Genomic DNA, 21,267 nt, shown 5'->3' on the forward strand with positions numbered 1-21,267 from the left:
GGAACCTGGATCATATTCCCACGGGGAAGAGGGGACCCTGCCAGCCACCTGACCAGTGACCCCCCCCCCCCCCCCCATCCCCCTCACCAACCCCTCCATACAGACAGCGACCTAGCATTGGCACAGGGGACAAGGCAAGATGGTACCTGCTGTGTGCCAGCTCGTTATCAAATCCAGGGAAAAGGGGAAGGCTGCAGCTTCTCTCTCCACTCTGTACTGTATAACCTCCGCCTGGGATGAGACAGTACAGTACTCCACAGACAGTGACTGAGTCGTCGTCCCCCCACCCCCTGACTGCAGCTGGATGGGAGGTTGCAGCACACCCCCTGTAGGCTTGGCCGCTGGTAGACAGCGAGTGCTGCTTGCAGATTGCAGCGGCTGTGTTCCTGCGGCTGTTCCTGCGCGCTGCACGCCAGCTGCACTCCCTGCTCACCGGGCGTCTCCTGTCACTGAGCGGCTCCGGGTCAGAGTTGTGGGCCAGAGACTAGTGCAGAACCCGGAGTCACAGCGGTGCCCGGCTATGGCCAATCATTAAGGCTGGGGGGGGGGGGGGGGGTGTCTAGTAGCTGTGCGTGTGAGAGGTGCTCTGCCAGACAGCCTGTGCCTAGCACTGTGCTAAGGAAGGCTGAGACACCGATGTGCTGTACATCACCACTGCACATGCAGAGACACACAGGGACCAAAGAAACACACAACACATAGGCATGTACTATGTGCATTTCTGTACACGTTTACTTTATACAGGCAAATTGTACGTTCAGCGTATCCAGAATACAAATAACTCATTGTATATATTTATGTCATGTATGTGTAAGGTCCCACGCTGCGGGGACTCCTACTCTCGGCACCCCCTTACCTTTTTCCGCCGCTGCACCGAATCCCCGGCGGCGTTCCTCTGCCGTCGGCGTCACCCCCGCGGCTGCTCTCCCTCTTCCGGGTCGCGCGCGTCATCATTACAGGGGCGCGCGGACCCAAGCTTCTCATACCCGGTATCCTGAAGGTAGTCCCGCCTCCTCCTTACAGGCTTTCTTGTTGTTTCAGCCCCTGTTCCTGTCCCTGGATTCTCTGCTGACCTCCCTGGATTTTGACCTTGGCTTTGGATTTCGACCACGCTGCTTTCTGGACACCCGGACTTGGCTTACGGACTCTCTACCACGCCGACTTCTATACCCCTTGGACTTGGCAAACGGACCCTCGACGACGCAGCTCTCTCATCTCCACGACCTTGGCTTACGGACACTCTACGACGCACCTATCTCTACTCCTTGACCATTGGCTTACGGACTCAACCATTCTACGCCGGATTTGGCAAGTACCGAATTACTTCTATTTTTGTCCCCGGACCAGCTACGCTACTTACCACACTCCGGTCGCGCCCCTGCTTGCTGTTAGGTGTGTGGTATTTGTCCGTTCCACCTCAGTACCGGGGTCTCGCATGGTTTGCGGGCAGGCCCAGCTTTACAGTATGCAATATACTTGCAGGAAGACACACAGGGACATTAGTGCTGTGAGACACAGGTCACATTGGAACATACAGTGTTAATCACTAAGAAATGTGTGCAGGAAATACTATGTTGCTATAAATGCTGTGTGCAGGAAGGGACACATACTGTAGGAAGGACATGGTGTTAAGGCGAGCCATGCATAGTGTGGTACTCCACATAACAACATAATGCCAACAAACCGTGGTGTGTGAGTTATGAGAGTATAAACAGCATCATTATAAAGCACAGCATGTTCATTATCAGTGTATATATACTCAATATTATTATTCTCAGCATCATTCTACATAGCAGCATGTTCAATATCAGTGTATAGAGATAGCAACATTACACAGCAGGTGTGTTAATTATCAGTGAATAGATACTCAACACCATTATACAGTGCAGTGCTCTCCTTATCAACAGATACTCAACATCATTAATTATCCTCTATTCTTGGCCCTCTGCTCTTCTCACTACACCTCCTCTCATGGTGAACTAATACAATCTTTTTAAAGGTTAGAACAAAACACAAGGGTAACCCCAGCACTCATATAGAACAAAATGATCAAGTCAGGATAAGCCCAACAAAATAAGTCTTTTACTGGTGAAAGACTAGAAATAGTTAAAGCTAGCCAATGTGTATACATCACATAAGACAAGATGTATCATAAGCGATAACAGGAGTGACATGAAACATCTTATATACGAATACAGAAGGTATCGGAAGAAGCATACCATCAAAACTACACCCAGACTGTGTACACAAGTATATAGTACTTAATAGAAAAATAGTTAAGGCAAAATAGTAATCATAAAACATGAATAAAGAAATACTATATACATATACTTAATACAAAATAATGGATACTTATCCATATCTGGAGTTGGAGCAGAGATATCGGGCAAAGGTAGAGTCTGAAGCGATTACAGCAAAAAAATCCACTCTGCTGAAATTTCAATAAACAGAAATCAAATGGGGAAAAGGGGTGAGGCAAATGGGAGAGAAATGAAAGGGGACGCCAATTTATTACTTTATTTATCTGCCATTTACCCTTATCCTGACATGATGATTTGTTTCAATTTGAGTGCTGGGGACATCCATGTGTTATGTTCTAACCTTTTAAAGGAATTGGGGTCCCTTTTAGTTCCCGTTGCACTTTTACCTTATAGCTCTTTTCTTCTTTAAAGCTGCAGTTCAAGCTGCTGTTTAAAATATATATATATATATATATATATATTTCCCATTCAGTATGTGCATCCATACAATCAATACAATCTGCACACTGACAAGTGATTAGCTGAGCTACAGATCGATCCGTCCTGTAATCGATCACTTGCTCCGGGTTATTTCATTCAGTTCTTGCACAGCATTCTGGGCAATGTAGTCTTGGAATATGATTGACTGGGCAGTTACTAGATATAATTGGTGCACTGCTAGAGAGGGGGTGGGGCTCAAGAAGGGGAGGGAGGGCATCACTTCCTACATTAAAAATGTCTTTAAAACGTTTTTTTTTTTTAAATGCTTCAAGTATTTTCTCATAGTACAGAACTGATTTATTAAAAATAAAACGCACATGTAGGATATTGTTTGAACTGCTGCTTTAAGGTTGTGCTGTCTGCTCTATATATTTTGATAATGCCATCTTTTTACTTTATATATCATCCAAATTTACCTGTACTCCCCTGACTTCTTCCCCCCTCTCCAGTCCCATGTCACCAACTGTCTCTGCAATCTCCTCCTGGATGTCTCCTCACTACCTGAAGCTTAACATGTCCAAACAGAACTAATACTCTTTCCCCTTTCACTGCCACCCCTACACCCAAACTCTCCCTCACTGTCAATAACACACTTATCAACACCTGAAGCCTGCTATCTAGGGGGCATCTTTGATTCTGATCTCTCCTTCATTCCTCACATTCAGTCCCTCACAAAGTCCTGCCATATCCACCTCTGAAATATTGCCATGAAACACACTTTTCTCACTCATGGTGCAACTAAAATTCTAATTCACTAATCTTGTAATGAGTACCTTGCCCACTGTAACCTTCTCCTTGTTGGTACCTTGCCTACTGTAACCTTCTCCTTGTTGGTACCTTGCTTACTGTAACCTTCTCCTTGTTGGTACCTTGCCTACTGTAACCTTCTCCTTGTTGGTACCTTGTCTACTGTAACCTTCTCCTTGTTGGTACCTTGCCTACTGTAACCTTCTCCTTGTTGGTACCTTGCCTACTGTAACCTTCTCCTTGTTGGCATTCCACTTGTCTGCCTATTCCAACTCCAATCCATTCGAAATGCTGCTACCAGACTCATACAGTATGCAACACTCACTGCTCGTCTATGCAAATCCCTGCTCTGGCTTCCCCTATCCTAAAGAATCAAATGTAAAACCCTAATTTTGACTTAGGCCGTGCCTATAGTGCCATTGTTGGCGACAGCGGGTGACGTCACCCGTCGCCGTCGCCACCGGCGAAAGTTATGTTTCGCGGGGTCGCGGGATTCCGGCAATTTGATTTGTTCAAGGGCCGTCACGTGACGCGACGGCCCTTGAAAAATCAAATTTTGCCGACTTCAGATTTTCGCGACGGCGGCGTCGCTCCATCGCTTGTCGCCGTCGCGTGCAGTATAAGCACACGCGGCGGCAATGTATTTGTTTTCGTCCGACGACGCGTTGCCGTCGCCGGCACTATAAGCGCAGCCTTAGAAAGCTCTCAATGACGCTACCCCTCCCTTACATCTCAGTCCTCATCCCCAAATATATTTCTATACACCCTCTACGTTCTGCCCACGACATCCACCTTTCCTCCTGCCGTATTACCTCCTCTCATTCCCACCTACAAGACTTCCCTTGTGCGGCCCCCTCTCTCTGCAATTCCCTTCCACAAATTCATCAGACTCTCCCCCAGCATTCAGATATTTAAAACTCCCCGAAAACTCATAATTTATGGAGTCTATCTGGCATACATCTAACATCCAACTTCCCCCTCCAGCCTCATGGGGACCAGCTGTGAGACTATGTAACACACCCTAACATCCGCACCCTCAAATCTTAATGGGATCAGCTGTCAGGCTGGACCATACCCCATCCTGAGGCAAACACCATCCCACAATGAGCAGCCACTTTATCTTGTTGTTTAAACATTGCCCCTTATTCACTCTAGATTGCAAACTCTCACAAGCAGGGCCGTCATTACCTTTTGTATCTGTTTGTTTGTATGTAACTTTTATTTGTATGTAACTCTGTTTATATATGTAACTCTGTTTATGTTACAATGAAATCTCTGTACCCCCATTGTACTGTGCTGCGGAATAGGTTGGTGCTTTACAAATAAACACTATTAATAATTACACATAGGGCCATAATCATTATGTGTATAGATACTCAACATAATTACTCAGCCTGATGCATGGCACTAAGAATTGTGGGGTGGGAAATTTCAGTTCACTGAAGCACTGAAACCTTGTTCCACACAATTCCTAGAGCAGCGCTCCTGATGTGCGTAGTGGATGGATGACAGTAGAATTCAGCCAGGGCCGTTGCTCTCAAGCCACTAGTGTGTGTGTGGTTCTCTGCACCAGTAAGGCTTTTAGTAACCAGTTCTGGAAAACTAGTGCAACCAGGCTAAATATCAGCCCTGTGTATATCCATATTGCACACATTTGCACAAGCTGATGGTGACAATAAAAATACACATGGTCAATACATATGTAGATTCGTTGTAGGTGGTAACACCTTTTAGTGGACCAACATTAGAGCTCTGTGTAGGTAAATCTAAAGTGTACAGAGCTCTCTAGACCTTCATGGATTTTTCTTCAAACATATTGTGGTAGCAGAGTCAGAAGGAAACATATATCCTAAAGTGATGAGAAGGGTTGGAAATATGCTCTGTGTAGGTAGTCTCAAAGGGAAGTGGTGCAAGATAATCACAAATGAACATGAGGCGAATATTCTAGTATCAGATGCAGATGAATAGCAGAGGTGTGAAGAGGTGTCAGACTGTTATGCTAACATGTTATCTTAACTGTGGAGCAAGACATAGGCTAAATGATTTCATAATGTGTCATGAATCCAGTATCTTGGTTTAGGGCATTGTTTTTAGAGTCCAGAAGGGGCATATATTTGAATTCCAATGTTCTACTCTCCTGTGTTTTTTTAACACTTTAAACGTTTAACGTTTTTTTAAAAATCTACCTTGAGTATTAATGCTGTTAAGTCCCAGAGTCAGTGTCTTTTTTGGATACTGAAAGACGGTTACATTGAAACAGCCATCTATAGAAAACCCACCAAGCGCCACAGATATTTACTTAAATTCAGCTTCCATCCCAGCCACAACCCCAAAAAATCTGTAACTATCACATAGACCATCAGAATCTGCTTTAACACCAGCTCAAAGGACAAACACCTGAAATCACTTCTTAATGCCTTCATGAAACAAGGTCTCTGTCCATCAGACAGAGAAATGAAACAAACCATACAGGTACCAAGAGATGGGCACATTTTATTTTGTGAATTTGGATCCGCCGCTTCTTTCTGTCCGTGGATCACTCTCAAAAGGCAAATCTGCTATTTCAGATTCATGTCACTCCAGTTGTATATATATCCCTTCATATGTCCCTCCAAACACACTAGGGACATGCATGTGCTGAAAAAGGAGCACACCTGAGGTACCCGGCTGGGAAAAATGCTAATGGTCATGTAAAGTATGGTCCTGTTGGGTCTGACACCATTCCAGTCAGAAGGTTAGGGCCTTGTGCTTATCGACTCTGTATAGGTGATATGGAAATCCTTTTAGGAAGTGTGGGATGGGACTTATTTAAATATACTTTGCATAGTAATTAGTATATCTCCCAGCCAGGTACCTCAGGTGTGCTCCTTTTTTTCAGCACAGGCAAGTCTCCCTAATTTACTTGAGGGACGTTTGAAGGAATATATATACAACTGGCCACACAAAATTAGTTTGAGATCTCTTTCTTCAGAAACAGTCCGTCTGGATTGTTTTCAGTGGTTGGTTTGAATGAATCTGCTTGGATTTTTTTAGTATCCAATCTGCAGATGGATTTTGTCAAAATGATCGGCGGATTTCTGGGAAATGGATTTGACCTGCTCCTCCAATCCCTAACTATTTTCAGAACCATACATGATAGCCTACATGCAGCCTCCAAACCTCTCCAACATATTCATCAGATATATAGCACCTAACCAGAATACAGGAACAAAAGGAACACAGCCAGGCAATCAAAAGAAAAGCAGAACATAAAAAGATATCTGCAGAAAGCACCCCCCATCACAACTCATTCACCTGCAAATACAGCAATGTGGTGTCTCACAAAATGTAGAAAAGGAACCAATAAGTACTATGTTGGACATTAATACAAGAACTCCTGTGAGACAGCACTTTTCCCAAGCAGGACACTCAATGTCGGACTTCACCGTTTTACATCTCAAAGGAAAGTTTAAAAATACACAGGAGAGAATATGGGAATGAAAATTTGTTTAACTTCTGTACTCTAAAAACAATCTTTTTGTATTTCTGGCCATTTATTGTGCAGATCAAGAAAATAGCTTAACGCTTCAAATTTTTTTGTGTATACAATACATAACTATAGTGCTTGTACATCGCAAGACATCCATATATAATTTGATTCCCATTTCATGTCCTTAACCAATTGAAGTAAGTGGATGCTATCTCTTAAATGTGACTTGCGTTTACAAACTATTGGCTGCAAGAAGCACTCTATATATTCTAACTGATTGCTAGTTAGACAGCCAATTCCCTAAATTATTGTTTGGCCAGGTAGAGATTGCGTGGCTTTATGGATCTTGTGTAAGTGATTAAAAACAGGAATAACGGGATATTCTTAAAAGAGAAACGCATATTCTGATTTCCTTTGAAATGTTTTTTTTTTTAATTTAATTTATTTAGCTATTTTTAATAGTTCCTTTATTCCCCTGCAAATAACATTGTGGGATCCCTAGGTAATTTCATATAAGTAGTATCCTTTAGAAGTATAAAAACTTAATTGAGATAATCCGTTTTGTTTTGTACTGACTAATCCACCTCCTTTATCTGCTTGCCTGAATACTATGTTGCTATTGTCCATAAAGTCTCTAACTGTAACTGCTTTTGTCTCAGTTGGTGTCAAGTTTATTTTAATACTCTATGACATTGTTTCTCACAGAGGGTCTCAAATTAACATTTCTATGTTCTTTCCTAGTGAATGTTTAAGATAATATTTAGATTTATTTTTCAACCACTATTGATAAATGTAAGGTTACTTAATTCCTATCCTAATTCTGTTAGATTATTTAGATCTTGTTGATACAAATAATCTTCAGATCTTGGAAAATGCTCTCTATAATCACCAATATAAGATTATAGTTCAACTAGATCCTGCATTGCTTGCCAATATGCCTCTAAGATGGACATTTCTTTAATCCTCTGGACTTCTTAAAATCATTATAAAAAATATATTTTTAAAGTTAGGTTGTGTAAACTTGTTTAGGTCAATAAAAAGTTCAAATCTATTTGACATTGTATTCATTTTTTTTTTTAAAGCTTTATATGTGCTGTGAATATAGAGAGATCACATAGATTCAAAATATTGTCAGGTACATTTAACAATTCCTCAGATGTTTTCCTTTATTTTATTCTACCATACACACCTAGATCCTCATTTGACTGTGTTAATCTCCCCCCCCCCCCCCGGTCCTTTAGTGTTCACCCACTATTCCTCCCCCATGGGGTTTTTAGTCTCTTCCCCAAAACCAAAAGTCATATTTAGATCTTGTTGTTGGTGTCTACAGTATGTTTTTCCTCTTCCTCCATTCATTTATATTATTGAAATGTCTAGACTCAATCGATATATGTATACACCTCTTTGTGTTCTGAATAGGTGTTTGGGTTAAACCTTTTTCTGGTGATATAGTGGGAGTCAGTAATCTAGATTGAAGGTGTGGTCTATAGGGTCCCTTATGTATTTTCTCTCTAAGTATCAATACGCTGTCTAGATTGTTTGGACCAGTCTCGTTGTGTGTTAATTTCATAGTCAGTCAGGTCTCACAATTGTTTTTCTGTTTGGTGAAAATAACCTGTTTTATTTGAGCTTAATTTACTTCCAATTTGATATCAGTATCTATTTTCTTGCACATTGGATCCTCTTTAGAGACCTAACGTTTCTCTTGGATTTTGATAACACTGCTCTCTGTTCTCTTAATGTTTTCCCTTATATATAATTAATAAACTCAAAAGGTTAAAAGAACACAAATCCACAATACGTTCACTCTTTCCTACTCTATATAATCTGTATCAAATTAGTTTTTTTTTATTTTAAGGTATATAAAGTGGTATTCTTTTATTTTTGATACAATTTTCCAGTGTAATCAAATAATACCAATCCCACTTCCATTAAAAAAAACAAATCTCAATCTGATGGAAGAGGTCTCTTAAATCTTCCTCTCTTTACAGAGAGTAGTTGCTATTGAGTAGATCAAGCAATTTTCTCCTTTGAATACGTCTTCCACCATCCCCCAAGTAAAACGCTTGACTCATTGCTCCTAAAATGTAAAATAAAATAGACAATAAAACAGTTCTCGCACTCACAAATTGCAGGATAAAGAATTGTAATAGAAAAATAGAAAAAACTACAGAGGAAACTCATAAACACTATAACAATAAAACAAACTAATAATAGAAAGTATGTTCAAGCACTATACACAGAGTTTATTTTAAACAATAATTATTTTCCGTTCGAGAATCAATTCTATCTCAAACAGAATGGGACAGCTATGGGGACAAAATCTGGCAAAATAACAGATTTATACAAAATATAAGGCTTGGAGTAAAGGTTTATTGACTACATCATTTTTATTTTTGATGTTGAGTCACTTGATTAATTTATTTGCACTCATTTGTAATGCTTTCAGTCAGAAGTTTACATGTTGTATGTGTCCTCTAAGACTAAAGTTCCTTGATTTAGAAATGTTTCATTCTGAAGGTGGTACAATCCACACTAAGAATTTTCTGAAAGTTGTATATTGTAATAGTTGTTTGGAATCACATAGCAATGATGATCAAAAGTGTATTCAAAATATCCCTTTTGGACCGTGTCAGAGACTAGCATAAGAAAAACAGAACAAAAAGTGAACTACAACTAATGCTCAATGTACATAATAAATTATATGTACTGAATAGGGAGCACTCACAACACTGAAGTCCTGCTATTGGTGCTACTGAATCAAGTATCCAAGTGGAACTTCTACAGTATAATATAGGAAAAAATATCTGGACACTCAAGTGGTCTTGGCGAAGAAAAATATATATTTATTTGAACAGGACAGATGTTTCGGTCCAACCTCAAACCTTTGTCAAGATGAACAGCTTAACACACTAAGTGGTAGATCCTTTTAAGTCGGTTAATTACTTAAGGAGCCCAGTGAACCTGGCGCAAAAAAGGAGATGATTTTGTGTACATAGTGTTTTGTTATTTTCCCTGTTAATTTATTTTTAATTTATTTTTCACACACAGTGATTTAACTGTGCGTGGTCACAAGTTTTGTTCCCATCTTCTGTCCCTTAGCAATTGTTGTTATAGTGGGCATAGACATTATTGTACACCCATACTTAATAAACTCAAGATTATATACCATATTAGGTTAGAAAAAACATATCCTACATTCTCTTTAATCGCTAAAGAACATATTATAGTTTATTACATGAACTTCATGATCATTATCTCTTGATGTGTTTCAGACATTTATATGATCCATTATATATATATATATCTTTGTATAGCACATATAATGAAAGGGTTAAGTCATATACTCAATACAATCTTGTGGGTAGCACTCCATACCTGCCCTTTTTTGCTTGTAGACTATTCCCAGAAATAACACTATGATAATCATGGTCTGGATGTGAGTAACTATGAAAAATAGTAAATGCTGCCCACCAAATAAGAATAAATGTAAAGTAATTACTGGCGCTCCTGCGTCTGGATAAGAGCCTGCAGCTGATCCAACAGTACAAGAAGAGAGGATACGTGGGCACAATGGATTTCCAAATGATCTAATTTTTTTAGCCAAACAGAAACACAACGTTTCGACCATAAGGTCTTTTTCAAGTGAGGTATAGTGACCCTTATGGTCGAAACGTTGTGTTTCTGTTTGGCTAAATAAATTAGATCATTTGGAAATCCGTTGTGCCCACGTAGCCTCTCTTCCTGGATTTGAGTAACGTCAGGTTTTGTTGTGATCTAGTTATCGTAACGTTAATTACATGTGCTAACATTAACAGAGGTTTGTGGATCTGTGATGTTAGATAAACGGTCACATATAGAAGCACATGCACACCGCTGGTAGGTGCTGGAGGGGGGTACTTAACTGCCGTTGCGCTGTGTCCAGGGAGGTCCAGACATCCCAGAGGTACTTGAGCAAAGGAATGGAAGCAGGCACACAGTCTTTCTAAAGGTGCAGTTTATTGTGCCACCAAAGGTCCAACGTTTTGGCAATAGATTGCCTTTATCAAGGAGAGGGCCCTCTCCTTGATAAAGGCAATCTATTGCCGAAACGTTGGACCTTTGGTGGCACAATAAACTGCACCTTTAAGAAAGACCGTGTGCCTGCTTCCATTCCTTTGCTTATGTTAGATAAACGGATCATTAGCATATGATTTTCATATGAGTAAGCTCGGGTTCGTTAAAATGTAGCGATTTGATATTTTTGGTAAACACTAGGGCATCGGAACACGAATCACCTTTGTGCATACCTTAGCACTATCAATATGTTAAATGGGGGTAACACCACGATAAAACATTTAACCTCTGAGGATATGCCCCTTGGTGTGTTAAGCTGTTCCTCTTGACAAATGTCCGAGGTTGGACTGAAATGTCGAACCTGTTCAAATAAATATATATTTTTCACGAAGACCACTGGAGTGCCTGGATGTATGCATGTTGCAGGGTACATGCAACTACACATGCGGGTTTCTTGACAAGGCTTATTTATTTAGCCTTGAAAAATATACAGCACACAAAACAAAAATAGCTTTTCATCAGCAACAAAAGGAAAATGGCTTTTCTTCAGCAGACAGACAAAAACAGTTTCTCTTTAGCAGACAGTGTATATGGCAGTTGCCCTTTCCTATGCAGGGGACAGACAGATCACAATTCATCTACATTTCTAATCAGACCTTGTATCAGGAAACTCTTTAGCAATCCCTTTAGCAGCTTACTCCTCACTCCTCAACAGACAGCCTCCATGTGTCTACAGCCTGGGTTTTAACACACCTTGATAGGCAGCTGGGATCCAACTAATTGTCCTGAGGTTCCCAGCTGAAGTTAACCTAGTCAGAGCTGCACTGCAGACTAGACATAGGTTTTCCAGGCATATAACTGGTGGTTTTTGTTTACCCTGTCATATTCCTCCCCTGTTAGTGTGTGGCTGGGGCTACGCACGGCTGAAGCCCGACCATCCACCCCTTCTCTAGAAAAGAAGTCAGCATTTGCGTTCTCTTTTCCCGGCCTATGCTGAATCTCAAATGAGAAGGGTTGGAGGGCCATATACCACCTAGTCAATCTAGCATTGGAATCCTTCATGCTATTTAACCACTTCAGTGGAGCATGATCCGTCACCAAAGTAAAATGGACTCCTGCCAGGTAATGCCTCAAAGCCTCGATTGCCCACTTTACTGCGAAGCACTCTTTCTCAATCACTGAGTAGTTTTTTTTCCTTGGGAACAATTTCCTACTCAGGAAAAGGATAGGATGTTCAACTCCCTCAAACTGTTGTGACAACACTGCCCCTAGCCCTATCTCTGATGCATCTGTTTGCACTTTAAAAGGGCTGTTGAAGTCTGGGCTTCTAAGGATGGGACCCTCTGATAGACACCTTTTTATGTCCTCAAAGGCTCTCTGACAATCCCTTGACCACACCACTTGTGTAGGGGCACACTTTTTTGTGAGGTCCGTTAAAGGGGCTGCCACTTCCGAATAGTTGGGGATGAACCGCCAGTAGTACCCTGCTAAACCCAGCAGAGAGCGTACCTGCGTTTTTGTTTCGGGGGTCGGAACTTCTTTCAGGGCAGCTACCTTGTCGTCTAGTGGCCTTACTTTTCCACCTCCCACTGCATACCCTAAGTATTTGGTTTCCGCTTTACCCAAGGCACATTTCTTAGGGTTGGCTGTGAGCCCTGCCTCTCTCAGAGATTTGAGGACCGCTTTCAGCCTATTTAGATGGGCCCACCAGTGTTTACTATAAATGACAATGTCATCTAGGTAGGCTGCGGCATAAGTCCTATTGGGCCTCAGTACCTTATCCATGAGTCTCTGAAATGTGGCTGGGGCTCCATGCAGTCCAAATGGCATTGTCACAAACTGGTATAAACCCATGGGAGTGGCAAAGGCTGTTTTGCATTTGGACTTTTCCTCTAAGGGTATTTGCCAGTATCCTTTTGTCAAGTCCAACGTGGATATATATTCCGCGTTACCAAGGGCGTCAATTAATTCGTCCACCCTCGGCATTGGATATGTGTCAAACTTGGATACCGCATTGACCTTTCGGAGGTCCACACAAAATCTTACCTTCCCATCGGGTTTAGGGACCATAATTAGTGGACTATACCACTCACTGCATGATTCCTCAATCACTCCTAAGTGTAACATTTCTTGTACCTCCTTCTCTACCAGAGCCCTACGACTTTCAGGCAACCTATAAGGACGGGAACGTACTTTTACCCCAGGTGCTGTCTCGATTGCATGGGAAATTAAGTTAGTTTGTCCTGGTAAGTCAGAAAAAACATCCTGGAATTGTGTAATTATTGCTAACAAGTCCCCTTTTTGTTCAGAGGACAACTGTTTACCCATTGGCATTTTATCGTCACGCACGATGTTCTCCCGTGGAGGCTGAGGACCCAAGTCCGTTTCATCCTCCACCGGGTGGATGAATAGAGACCGCTGCATCTTCCAGGGTTTCAGCAAGTTCACATGGTAAATTTGTTTACCCTTCCTGGACCCTGGTTGAGCGATCTCGTAATCCACATCACCCGTACGGCGGAGTACTTCAAATGGGCCCTGCCATTTGGCCAGGAGTTTACTCTCGCAACTGGTAACAATAACATCACCTGGTCTCCTGGGTGAAACACTCTCATGCAAGCATTCTGATTGTAATATCTCTCCTGACTGTCCTGGGCTGATCTAAGATTGTCCCTGGCAAAATGGCCGACCACATCTAGGCGCTTCCTAATGTCTAGTACATATTGCAGGGTATTCTTAGAAGTGACTGCTGTTCCTCCCAGGACTCCTTTAGGAGGTCTAGGATACCCCAGGGTTGGCGGCCATAGAGAAATTCAAATGGAGAGAATCCCGTGGAGGCCTGGGGGACTTCCCGCACTGCAAACAGCAGAAAAGGGAGAAGTTCATCCCAGGCTCTCTTCTCTGAATCTTCAAATTTCCTCAGCATCCCTTTTAGAGTTCGGTTAAATCTTTCCACCAATCCATCAGTCTGTGGATGGTAGACCGATGTCTGAACAGACTTGACCTCTAGTAACTTTAAGACATCCTGCATTAGTTTAGCCATGAAATTTGTACCTTGGTCTGTCAACATAACCTGGGGAAGTCCAACCCGTGAGAACATTCCAAAAACTTGTTGGCTACTTGCTTCGCCGTTGCTGTTCTCAGGGGGAACGCCTCAGGATATCTTGTCGCATAATCAACTATGACAAGGATAAACCTGTGTCCTTTCGCAGAAGGTTCTAGAGGTCCTACCAAGTCTACCCCAATCCTCTCAAAGGGAACTGACACCAAGGGTATAGGAACCAAAGGGGCTGGTTTTTGTCCTTTTGGACTAGTTAACTGGCACTCCGGACATGCTGCACATATCTTAGCAATATCACTATGCGTCCCTGGCCAATAGAATCGGGATGAAATACGGTCCAATGTTTTATCCCTGCCCAGGTGACCACCCCAAGGGACAGTATGGGCTAGAGTGAACACAGATTTAACAAACGCCTTGGGAACCAATATCTGTCTGGTGAGCTCCCCTGTTTGTGTCTGCCTATTCACCCTTTATAGGATATCCTTTGATAGCTCAAAATGGGGGAATACTATCACCCCTTGTGCATCTAAAATCTGTTCATCAATTTTCACCACCTTGTCATACTCTCTAGCAAGGACTGTGTCTTCCCTTTGTTTCTGGCGAAAGTCAGGGAGGTACAGGTCTGGTAAATCTCCAGGGCCCATATCCCCCTCCCTTTGGCCATCCCCAGCCATCACTTGTGACCTCTGACTTCTAGAATGGTCACCTTGAGACCCAGATTTCTGCAACCAGTCCTGTTTGTCCAAGCGTCTTTGCTTCCGAGTCTTTTGAACCCGGTGTCTACTGGGAAAAATGTCTGCCGAGAAGGGGAACAGTTTGCCAGGGTTCTCCTGAGTCCTAGAAGGAGGCTCCTCGTGAAAGACTGGGGCCATTAGGTCCGTAAAGAAAGGCCAGTCCCGACCGAGCACAACGGGGGCAGGTAGCCAAGGAGCGACTCCTACTTCGAGGTAAGCTTCCTGACCTTTTACCTGTAGCCGGATTTTGGCCGTCGGATAGCGTTTTACATCGCCGTGTATACATTCTATGCTCCATGGGGAGTCAAAAGAACACACGCTGGGCGGTAACAGTTCCTGGAGGACCAGAGTTTTCCCAGAGCCCGAATCTACAAGGGCCTGGACGTTTTTTCCCCAATCAGGGCTGGAAGTAGCCAGGGCTTGTAATTTTCCCCAGTAAAAGCCGAGGCGACGGTTCTGCTGAATGAACAATCCATCAGTGGACAGTCCACATACCGGTGGCCTTGTTCTCCGCAGGCGGAACATGGGGAGGGTTCCCTCGCAGAAGGGGGCTGTGGATAGCGCTCCGCTGGACCGGTTACTGGAGACCAGGCATCTGGTTGGTCCTGTGGGCGACGTCCTCGGAAGTTCCTCTCACTTTGCGACGAGCCGACATCCGGAAGGAGATGAGGGTCTCTACGGGGACCAGCATTTGGACTCCGTCCTTGCTGGAACGACTGCTCCTTCCGATGGACTTGGCGGTTCCGTGATGGGCCGTAGGTTCCCCATTGATCCGACCTCCCTCTTTGGGCGTCCGCAAGTACCGGTGGAGTCGGGTCCAGGACACTCGCTTGCTGCTCAGCCCCAAGGAAGTTCTCCACGAGTCGGACCGCCAAAACTAGGGTTTCAGCAGCGTGGCGTTTTACCCACGAGCGTGCGGAAGGGGGTATTATTTGTAGAAATTGTTCCAAAACCACCTGCTCAAGAATTGCCTCCTTAGTGCACTCCTCGGGTTGTATCCAGCGCGTACATAAGTCCAATAACCGCTGTGCGAGGACCCGGGGTCTCATCTTAGCGGTGTACTTCATGTTCCGGAACTGCTGCCAATAGGTCTCTGGGGTCAGACCTAAGCGATCCAGTATGGCGGCTTTTACTTGTCGGTAGTCCATGGCCTGATCTGCTGGGAGACCCTGATATGAGGCCTGGTCTTCTCCTATGAGGAGCGGGGCCAAAGCAGTTGCCCAGCGATCTGTAGCCCAGCCCTGAGCTTCGGCAACTCTTTCAAAAGTCAGTAAAAAAGCCTCTGGATCCTCGTCCGGAGCCATTTTCCTCAGGAGTATCGGGGGTTTGCTTGCAAGTTCTGGACTGGCAGACCCCTGGAATTGGTCAACAGCTTGGCAATCCGCTCATCCTGTGCTGTTTGTAGTCTTTCATCTCTCTCCGCTTGCAGCCGGGCCTGCTCGCATAGAAACGCTTTCAACATTTCTTCCATTCTTGTGTGTGTGTGTGTGTGTGTGTGGCCCTTTAACTGCAGGAGCCTTTTGAAAAAAATCAAATCTCACTTCTTGACACCATATGTTGCAGGGTACATGCAACTACACACGCGGGTTTCTTGACAAGGCTTATTTATTTAGCCTTGAAAAATATACAGCACACAAAACAAAAATAGCTTTTCATCAGCAACAAAAGGAAAATGGCTTTTCTTCAGCAGACAGACAAAAGCAGTTTCTCTTTAGCAGACAGTGTATATGGCAGTTGCCCTTTCCTATGCAGGGGACAGACAGATCACAATTCATCTACTTTTCTAATCAGACCTTGTATCAGGAAACTCTTTAGCAATCCCTTTAGCAGCTTACTCCTCACTCCTCAACAGACAGCCTCCATGTGTCTACAGCCTGGGTTTTAACACACCTTGATTAGGCAGCTGGGATCCAACTAATTGTCCTGAGGTTCCCAGCTGAAGTTAACCTAGTCAGTGCTGCACTGCAGACTAGACATAGGTTTTCCAGGCATATAACTGGTGGCTTTTGTTTACCCTGTCACAATGCACTAAGGAAGATTCCCAAAATGACCTAATAATACATATATCATAACAAAATGAAGAGAACGTCACGGTAAAAAATCGCAAAAGTCAGTTTTCAAAAAGAATCCATCCTAATGCTCACTCATCTTCTTAACCCTTAGTGCATTATATAGTATACTTCTCTGCTCCATGTACAGTATAGAGAGGTTAAGCTGTATGATCTAAGGGTTGTATCTATAGAATAGAAAATATATTTTTAGATAAGGATTAATGGATACATTTGATTTATATATGAATGTGTGTCACATTTTCATAACTTATCTCATATATTTTTTAAATATATATAGTGTTATTTTGCTACAGTATAAGGTCTTGACAGTGTGTTCATCCTTTAATGGCAATATACCTATATATAATTAATTACTTTTGAGTGTGCAGGACAGAGCTGTTTTTTCTCTTCCTGTTGTTCATACTGGGAACAAACTGATCTAGACAGTGGTTACTTTGTGGTTACCGTGGTTACAGGGGTAACATACAGTAGCCTTACAATAAGGCAGTTGTTTTAGAAAGAGGACATTTTCTATCAGTAAGATAAATTAAATCTGCATTTAAAGAGAATTTTATTACTAGGTACAATGTTGAGGCAAATCATACTAAGGCTGCGCTTATAGTGCCGGCGACAGCAACGTCACGTCAAAACAAATGCATTGCCGCCGTCGCGTGCACTTATAGTAAGTGTGACGGTGCGACAGAGCGATCACTGGAAGTCATCTCAATTTGATTTTTCCAGCGACCGCAGCCTGATGTCACTGTCACCATCACGTCGCCGTCGCCAGCACTATAAGCGTACCCTAAGAGAATTCTTAGGAAATCTGAATTTTAGTTAGGAATGTATTTAAAAAAAGAAAAGCTTTGACCTCAGAATCCAAAAGTCACTTTCAGAATGAACTGAAATTTAACAAATATTTTAGCCCCAACAGTACTGAAAACCCTGATTTGAAACCATCTGGCTCTTGACTGCATACATGATTAGTTTCTTACTATTATTGTGTTTAGCAAGAAAAAAGTTTAATAACAGAGGTGCTGCTGGAAATATTGAGTGAAACTACACTTCTGTGAGCACCAGAGCATCATTCCCCTATAAGGTTTTGTACTAGCAGTAAAAGGGTTAGTTTAACATTGTTGAAAAAGATCCTTTTTAGTTTATTTCTGCTGTGATCATTACGTTGGTTAATTAGTTCACAGATACAAACATGAGACAATGGGTTATATATCCTGCAATGCTTAGCAATAAAATGGGCAATTAGCACAACTGCCTATGAAAAGGTTAATTAGTCCATGTGACAGTATGGTGTAGCCAGGCCTTCATTAATAAAGGTGGAGCCCGGCTGGCTGCCCCTGAAACCGTATAGCAAGGACTGAGTGTGTCAGCTCTTGGGTCTAATATTGTACCTTACTGTGTTGCCCTGTAATTATGTTCCCCTTATACTGTCCCCCATAGGGTTATAAGCTAGGAACCGTGTGTGTGGGGTTAACTATGTAAGCCCAGTGGGCCCGTTATGTCATTCTATGTTGTATTCCCTTTGACTCATGGTCCCATAGCTGCCTGTGCAAGCTTTTAAGTGGGTTGCCTTGTATGGGTGGCCCCTTATGAGAAATCGCTGCAGGGCAGAGACTTCTGGAACATGAGGAAAAAGGTGGATATTTAGGGACAAACAGAGTTAACCTGTATTGCCTGCCAGCAAGGAATTAGAGCTGGGTCTAGGAGGCTTGTATGCTAACGCAGGTTTTAGAACCCCCACTCGCAGATCCCAGTTTTAGAGTGTCAGCTCTAGGGGTCAAATGTTACTGGGTGTAGGGGCTGGTGTCCTAGAACAGGTTTTAGAGCCCAGTTCAAAGACCCCATGTTATAGGTCCAAATTGTAGAGTGCTAGCTCAAGGGATCAAATTTCAGTGTTGCTGTGTTTTAAAATTGCAATGCCTTGTGTGTTTCTCCTGTGAGGAAAAAACTGTTTGGTGACAAAAGGCAGCCAGAGGTAGATTAGCATAGCAAAAGAAATGCAGGTTTGTTGCACATGGTGGGGGGGAAGGGCTGTGAACAGGATATCTGGAGTAAAAAGCCTCGGTTTCACATAGACCCAGGGGAGCCAGGAACCCAGGGGGTATGGGGTTGGCCAGTAAAATGGTTGCTCAATGTCAAACTCATAGGCACAATTTCCATTGGCAAGTTTTGAATTTTCCCTTCCTATCATTGAAAGCACAACCACAATCCATGCTCTAATTGGCTGCCAGCCCCCTCAGTGTATTAGATAGGCAGCAAGCCCTATATAAGGGAGAGCAGTGTAGCAGATAACTCTCTTTTCTGTTGGAGATTTGAAGAGACAAGCAGCTGCTGGTGGGCCTCTCAAAGGTGCTTCTGAGTGACAGAGCTATTCACACAGAGAAGCATGGAGAGGCCTAGCCAGAAGGCTGGAACCAACCGGAGCAGACAGGGTAATGCCTTTTGCTGAAGCTGGGGCCTTGTAACTAGGAAAGGGCTAGATCTTAACCCCCAGACCCTAATAAGTGTGTATATCCTCTGTATTTTGTATTTCTGTGTGTTTCCGAGGTCTTATCCAAATAAACCTCAATTTATTTCACTGCCTTGTTTTGCCTTGTGACTGATCTCTTAAATATAAATGTGTTAAAAGACCTGGTCTACTGTGACACTCCAGTACTACCATTAACAGCGGTATTTGTCCTAATCTAAATCCCCACTACCAGCATCTACTATGGAGGTAAGTATCTCCGGAAGCGAGGGGTCCGTGAAGCTGAAATTAATGGGGTTCAGTTCCGGAGACCCCTTGCTTTAAAGCTATGTTAAATAAAGAAACTTAAAAAAAAAAAAAAAATCAAAGGCTTGGATTGTTTCTTTAATGTACTGGAGATGTAGAGCAGAAAGTAAAATGTTGCTGTATATTAAAACATATTCAGTATGTCAGGAGCTTCATACAAAACTCCCAGAAAGTTGTGCTGATGTCTGACTCACATTCAGTTTGAATTGCTGCAGGCCAACAAAACAACTCTGCCAAAAATGTCACATTTTTAACAAAATAAAATGTATCTATTCAGAGTTTTAAACCAATGAAACAGAGCAATATTCTATGAAAAACAACACCTAAAAGCACTATCACTTTTCATTTACATAAGTTAAAACGACTGTAGTTAATAGGTTCGTGCATTTTTTCATGGTTATTATTATACTTGTTAAAAATGTACATATTTTACATAAGATTTTTTTTTCTGTCTTAGATTTTTTTCTTCTTGCCATTAATTCATTTAATGACATTATTGTTTTCTCTTGTATGCAGGCTTGATCCAGCAATCAGCTCACACAGTACAGTACAATGTCATTACATCAGCCTGAAGGACATCATGAAACAACAGTGTGTTTTCATCAAGCACATCAATTCAGTACTACACATTTATCATTGAAGATGGATTTATGTACAAGTGGTCTTAATGCTCTATTGCAGGAGTGGCCAACTCAAGTCCTCAAGGGCCACCACCATGTTTTAAGGATATCTCTCCTTCAGCACAGTTGGCTCAATTAGTGGCTGAGTCATTGACTGAGCCAGTGATTGAGCCACCTGTGCTGAAGCAGAGATATCCTTAAGACCTGAACTGATGGTGGCCCTTGAGGGCTGGAGTTGGCCACTCCTGCTCTATTGCATATTAAAATGCCTTAGCTTTCTATGTAATTTCTGTCATCTTTCATTTAAATATCTTCATCACTTTTACCAAATAAGGTGTTATATATATATATAGACATGTGCAAACCTTTCAACTTTACTAGTCAAGAAAATAAGCCATGAATCAGGGTTTTCAGATGATTTCCCATGCATTAAGTCTGTATGCATTGCAATTTCATTTAATGTGCTAATTTGCACAAACATACAGCAAAAGTGCTAGATCCGCTTAAAGCAGCAATCCAAGCTGTTTCCCCCTCACCCCTTTTAATATGTGCATCAATACAATCCACATAATGATAAATAACTAGCTAAGTTGCCGATCGATCCGTTCACCTGTGACCCATCGGTGAAGATTCAGCTCTGGGTTCACTAAATGGCTGTGAATGCAGCAGAAGAGGACCAAAGATGCAAAGTTCTGTGGGGAAGATAATGTGACCAAGCAGTCACTAGATACAATTGGTGCACTGCTAGAGAGAGGGCAGTGCTCAAAAAGTGGTGTGCCAGAGCCTGTTTCAGAAGAGGAAGGGGATGTGACTTTATAAATGGTTGCTACAAAAAACAAAAACATGCTTGTTACATTATAATACATAAAAAATGAAATTCAGAGTTGTTGTTTTTTTTAAAATGCTACAAGTATTTTCACATAGTATAGAACTGATTTATTTAAAAAAAAACAAAAAAAACACATGTATGATATTGCTTGTCTGCAGCTTTAATGCTTAGACTTAC

The 21,267-nt window shown here is 42.4% G+C and overlaps 1 protein-coding gene and 1 long non-coding RNA gene across 7 annotated transcripts in view; one reads left to right on the top strand and one right to left on the bottom strand.

The window, feature by feature from the left end:
* MYRIP (myosin VIIA and Rab interacting protein) overlaps positions 1-1,327 on the bottom strand; it is a 626,131-nt gene extending 624,804 nt beyond the window's left edge. For 2 of the 5 annotated variants that reach the window (XM_075586771.1, XM_075586764.1), the window contains exon 1: positions 857-1,326. In XM_075586771.1, coding sequence (XP_075442886.1) covers positions 857-984 — 128 coding nt within the window. In that variant the 5' untranslated portion in view covers positions 985-1,326. Of the gene's footprint in view, positions 1-146; positions 513-856 lie in introns of those variants that run through there. The other 3 variants (XM_075586770.1, XM_075586766.1, XM_075586768.1) reach the window with 3 other exon arrangements.
* Positions 121-20,363, top strand: LOC142487431 (uncharacterized). 2 transcript variants are annotated; one of them, XR_012799227.1, is made up of 3 exons: positions 121-463; positions 1,042-1,308; positions 20,158-20,363. It is a non-coding gene; the product is annotated as an uncharacterized LOC142487431 (long non-coding RNA). The 2 variants fall into 2 exon arrangements; XR_012799226.1 differs by lacking the exon at positions 121-463 and adding an exon at positions 556-702.
* The last annotated feature ends 904 nt before the right edge of the window (positions 20,364-21,267 follow it).

This window comes from Ascaphus truei, chromosome 2 (assembly GCF_040206685.1).
Source record: "Ascaphus truei isolate aAscTru1 chromosome 2, aAscTru1.hap1, whole genome shotgun sequence".
NCBI classification, from domain to species: domain Eukaryota; kingdom Metazoa; phylum Chordata; class Amphibia; order Anura; family Ascaphidae; genus Ascaphus; species Ascaphus truei.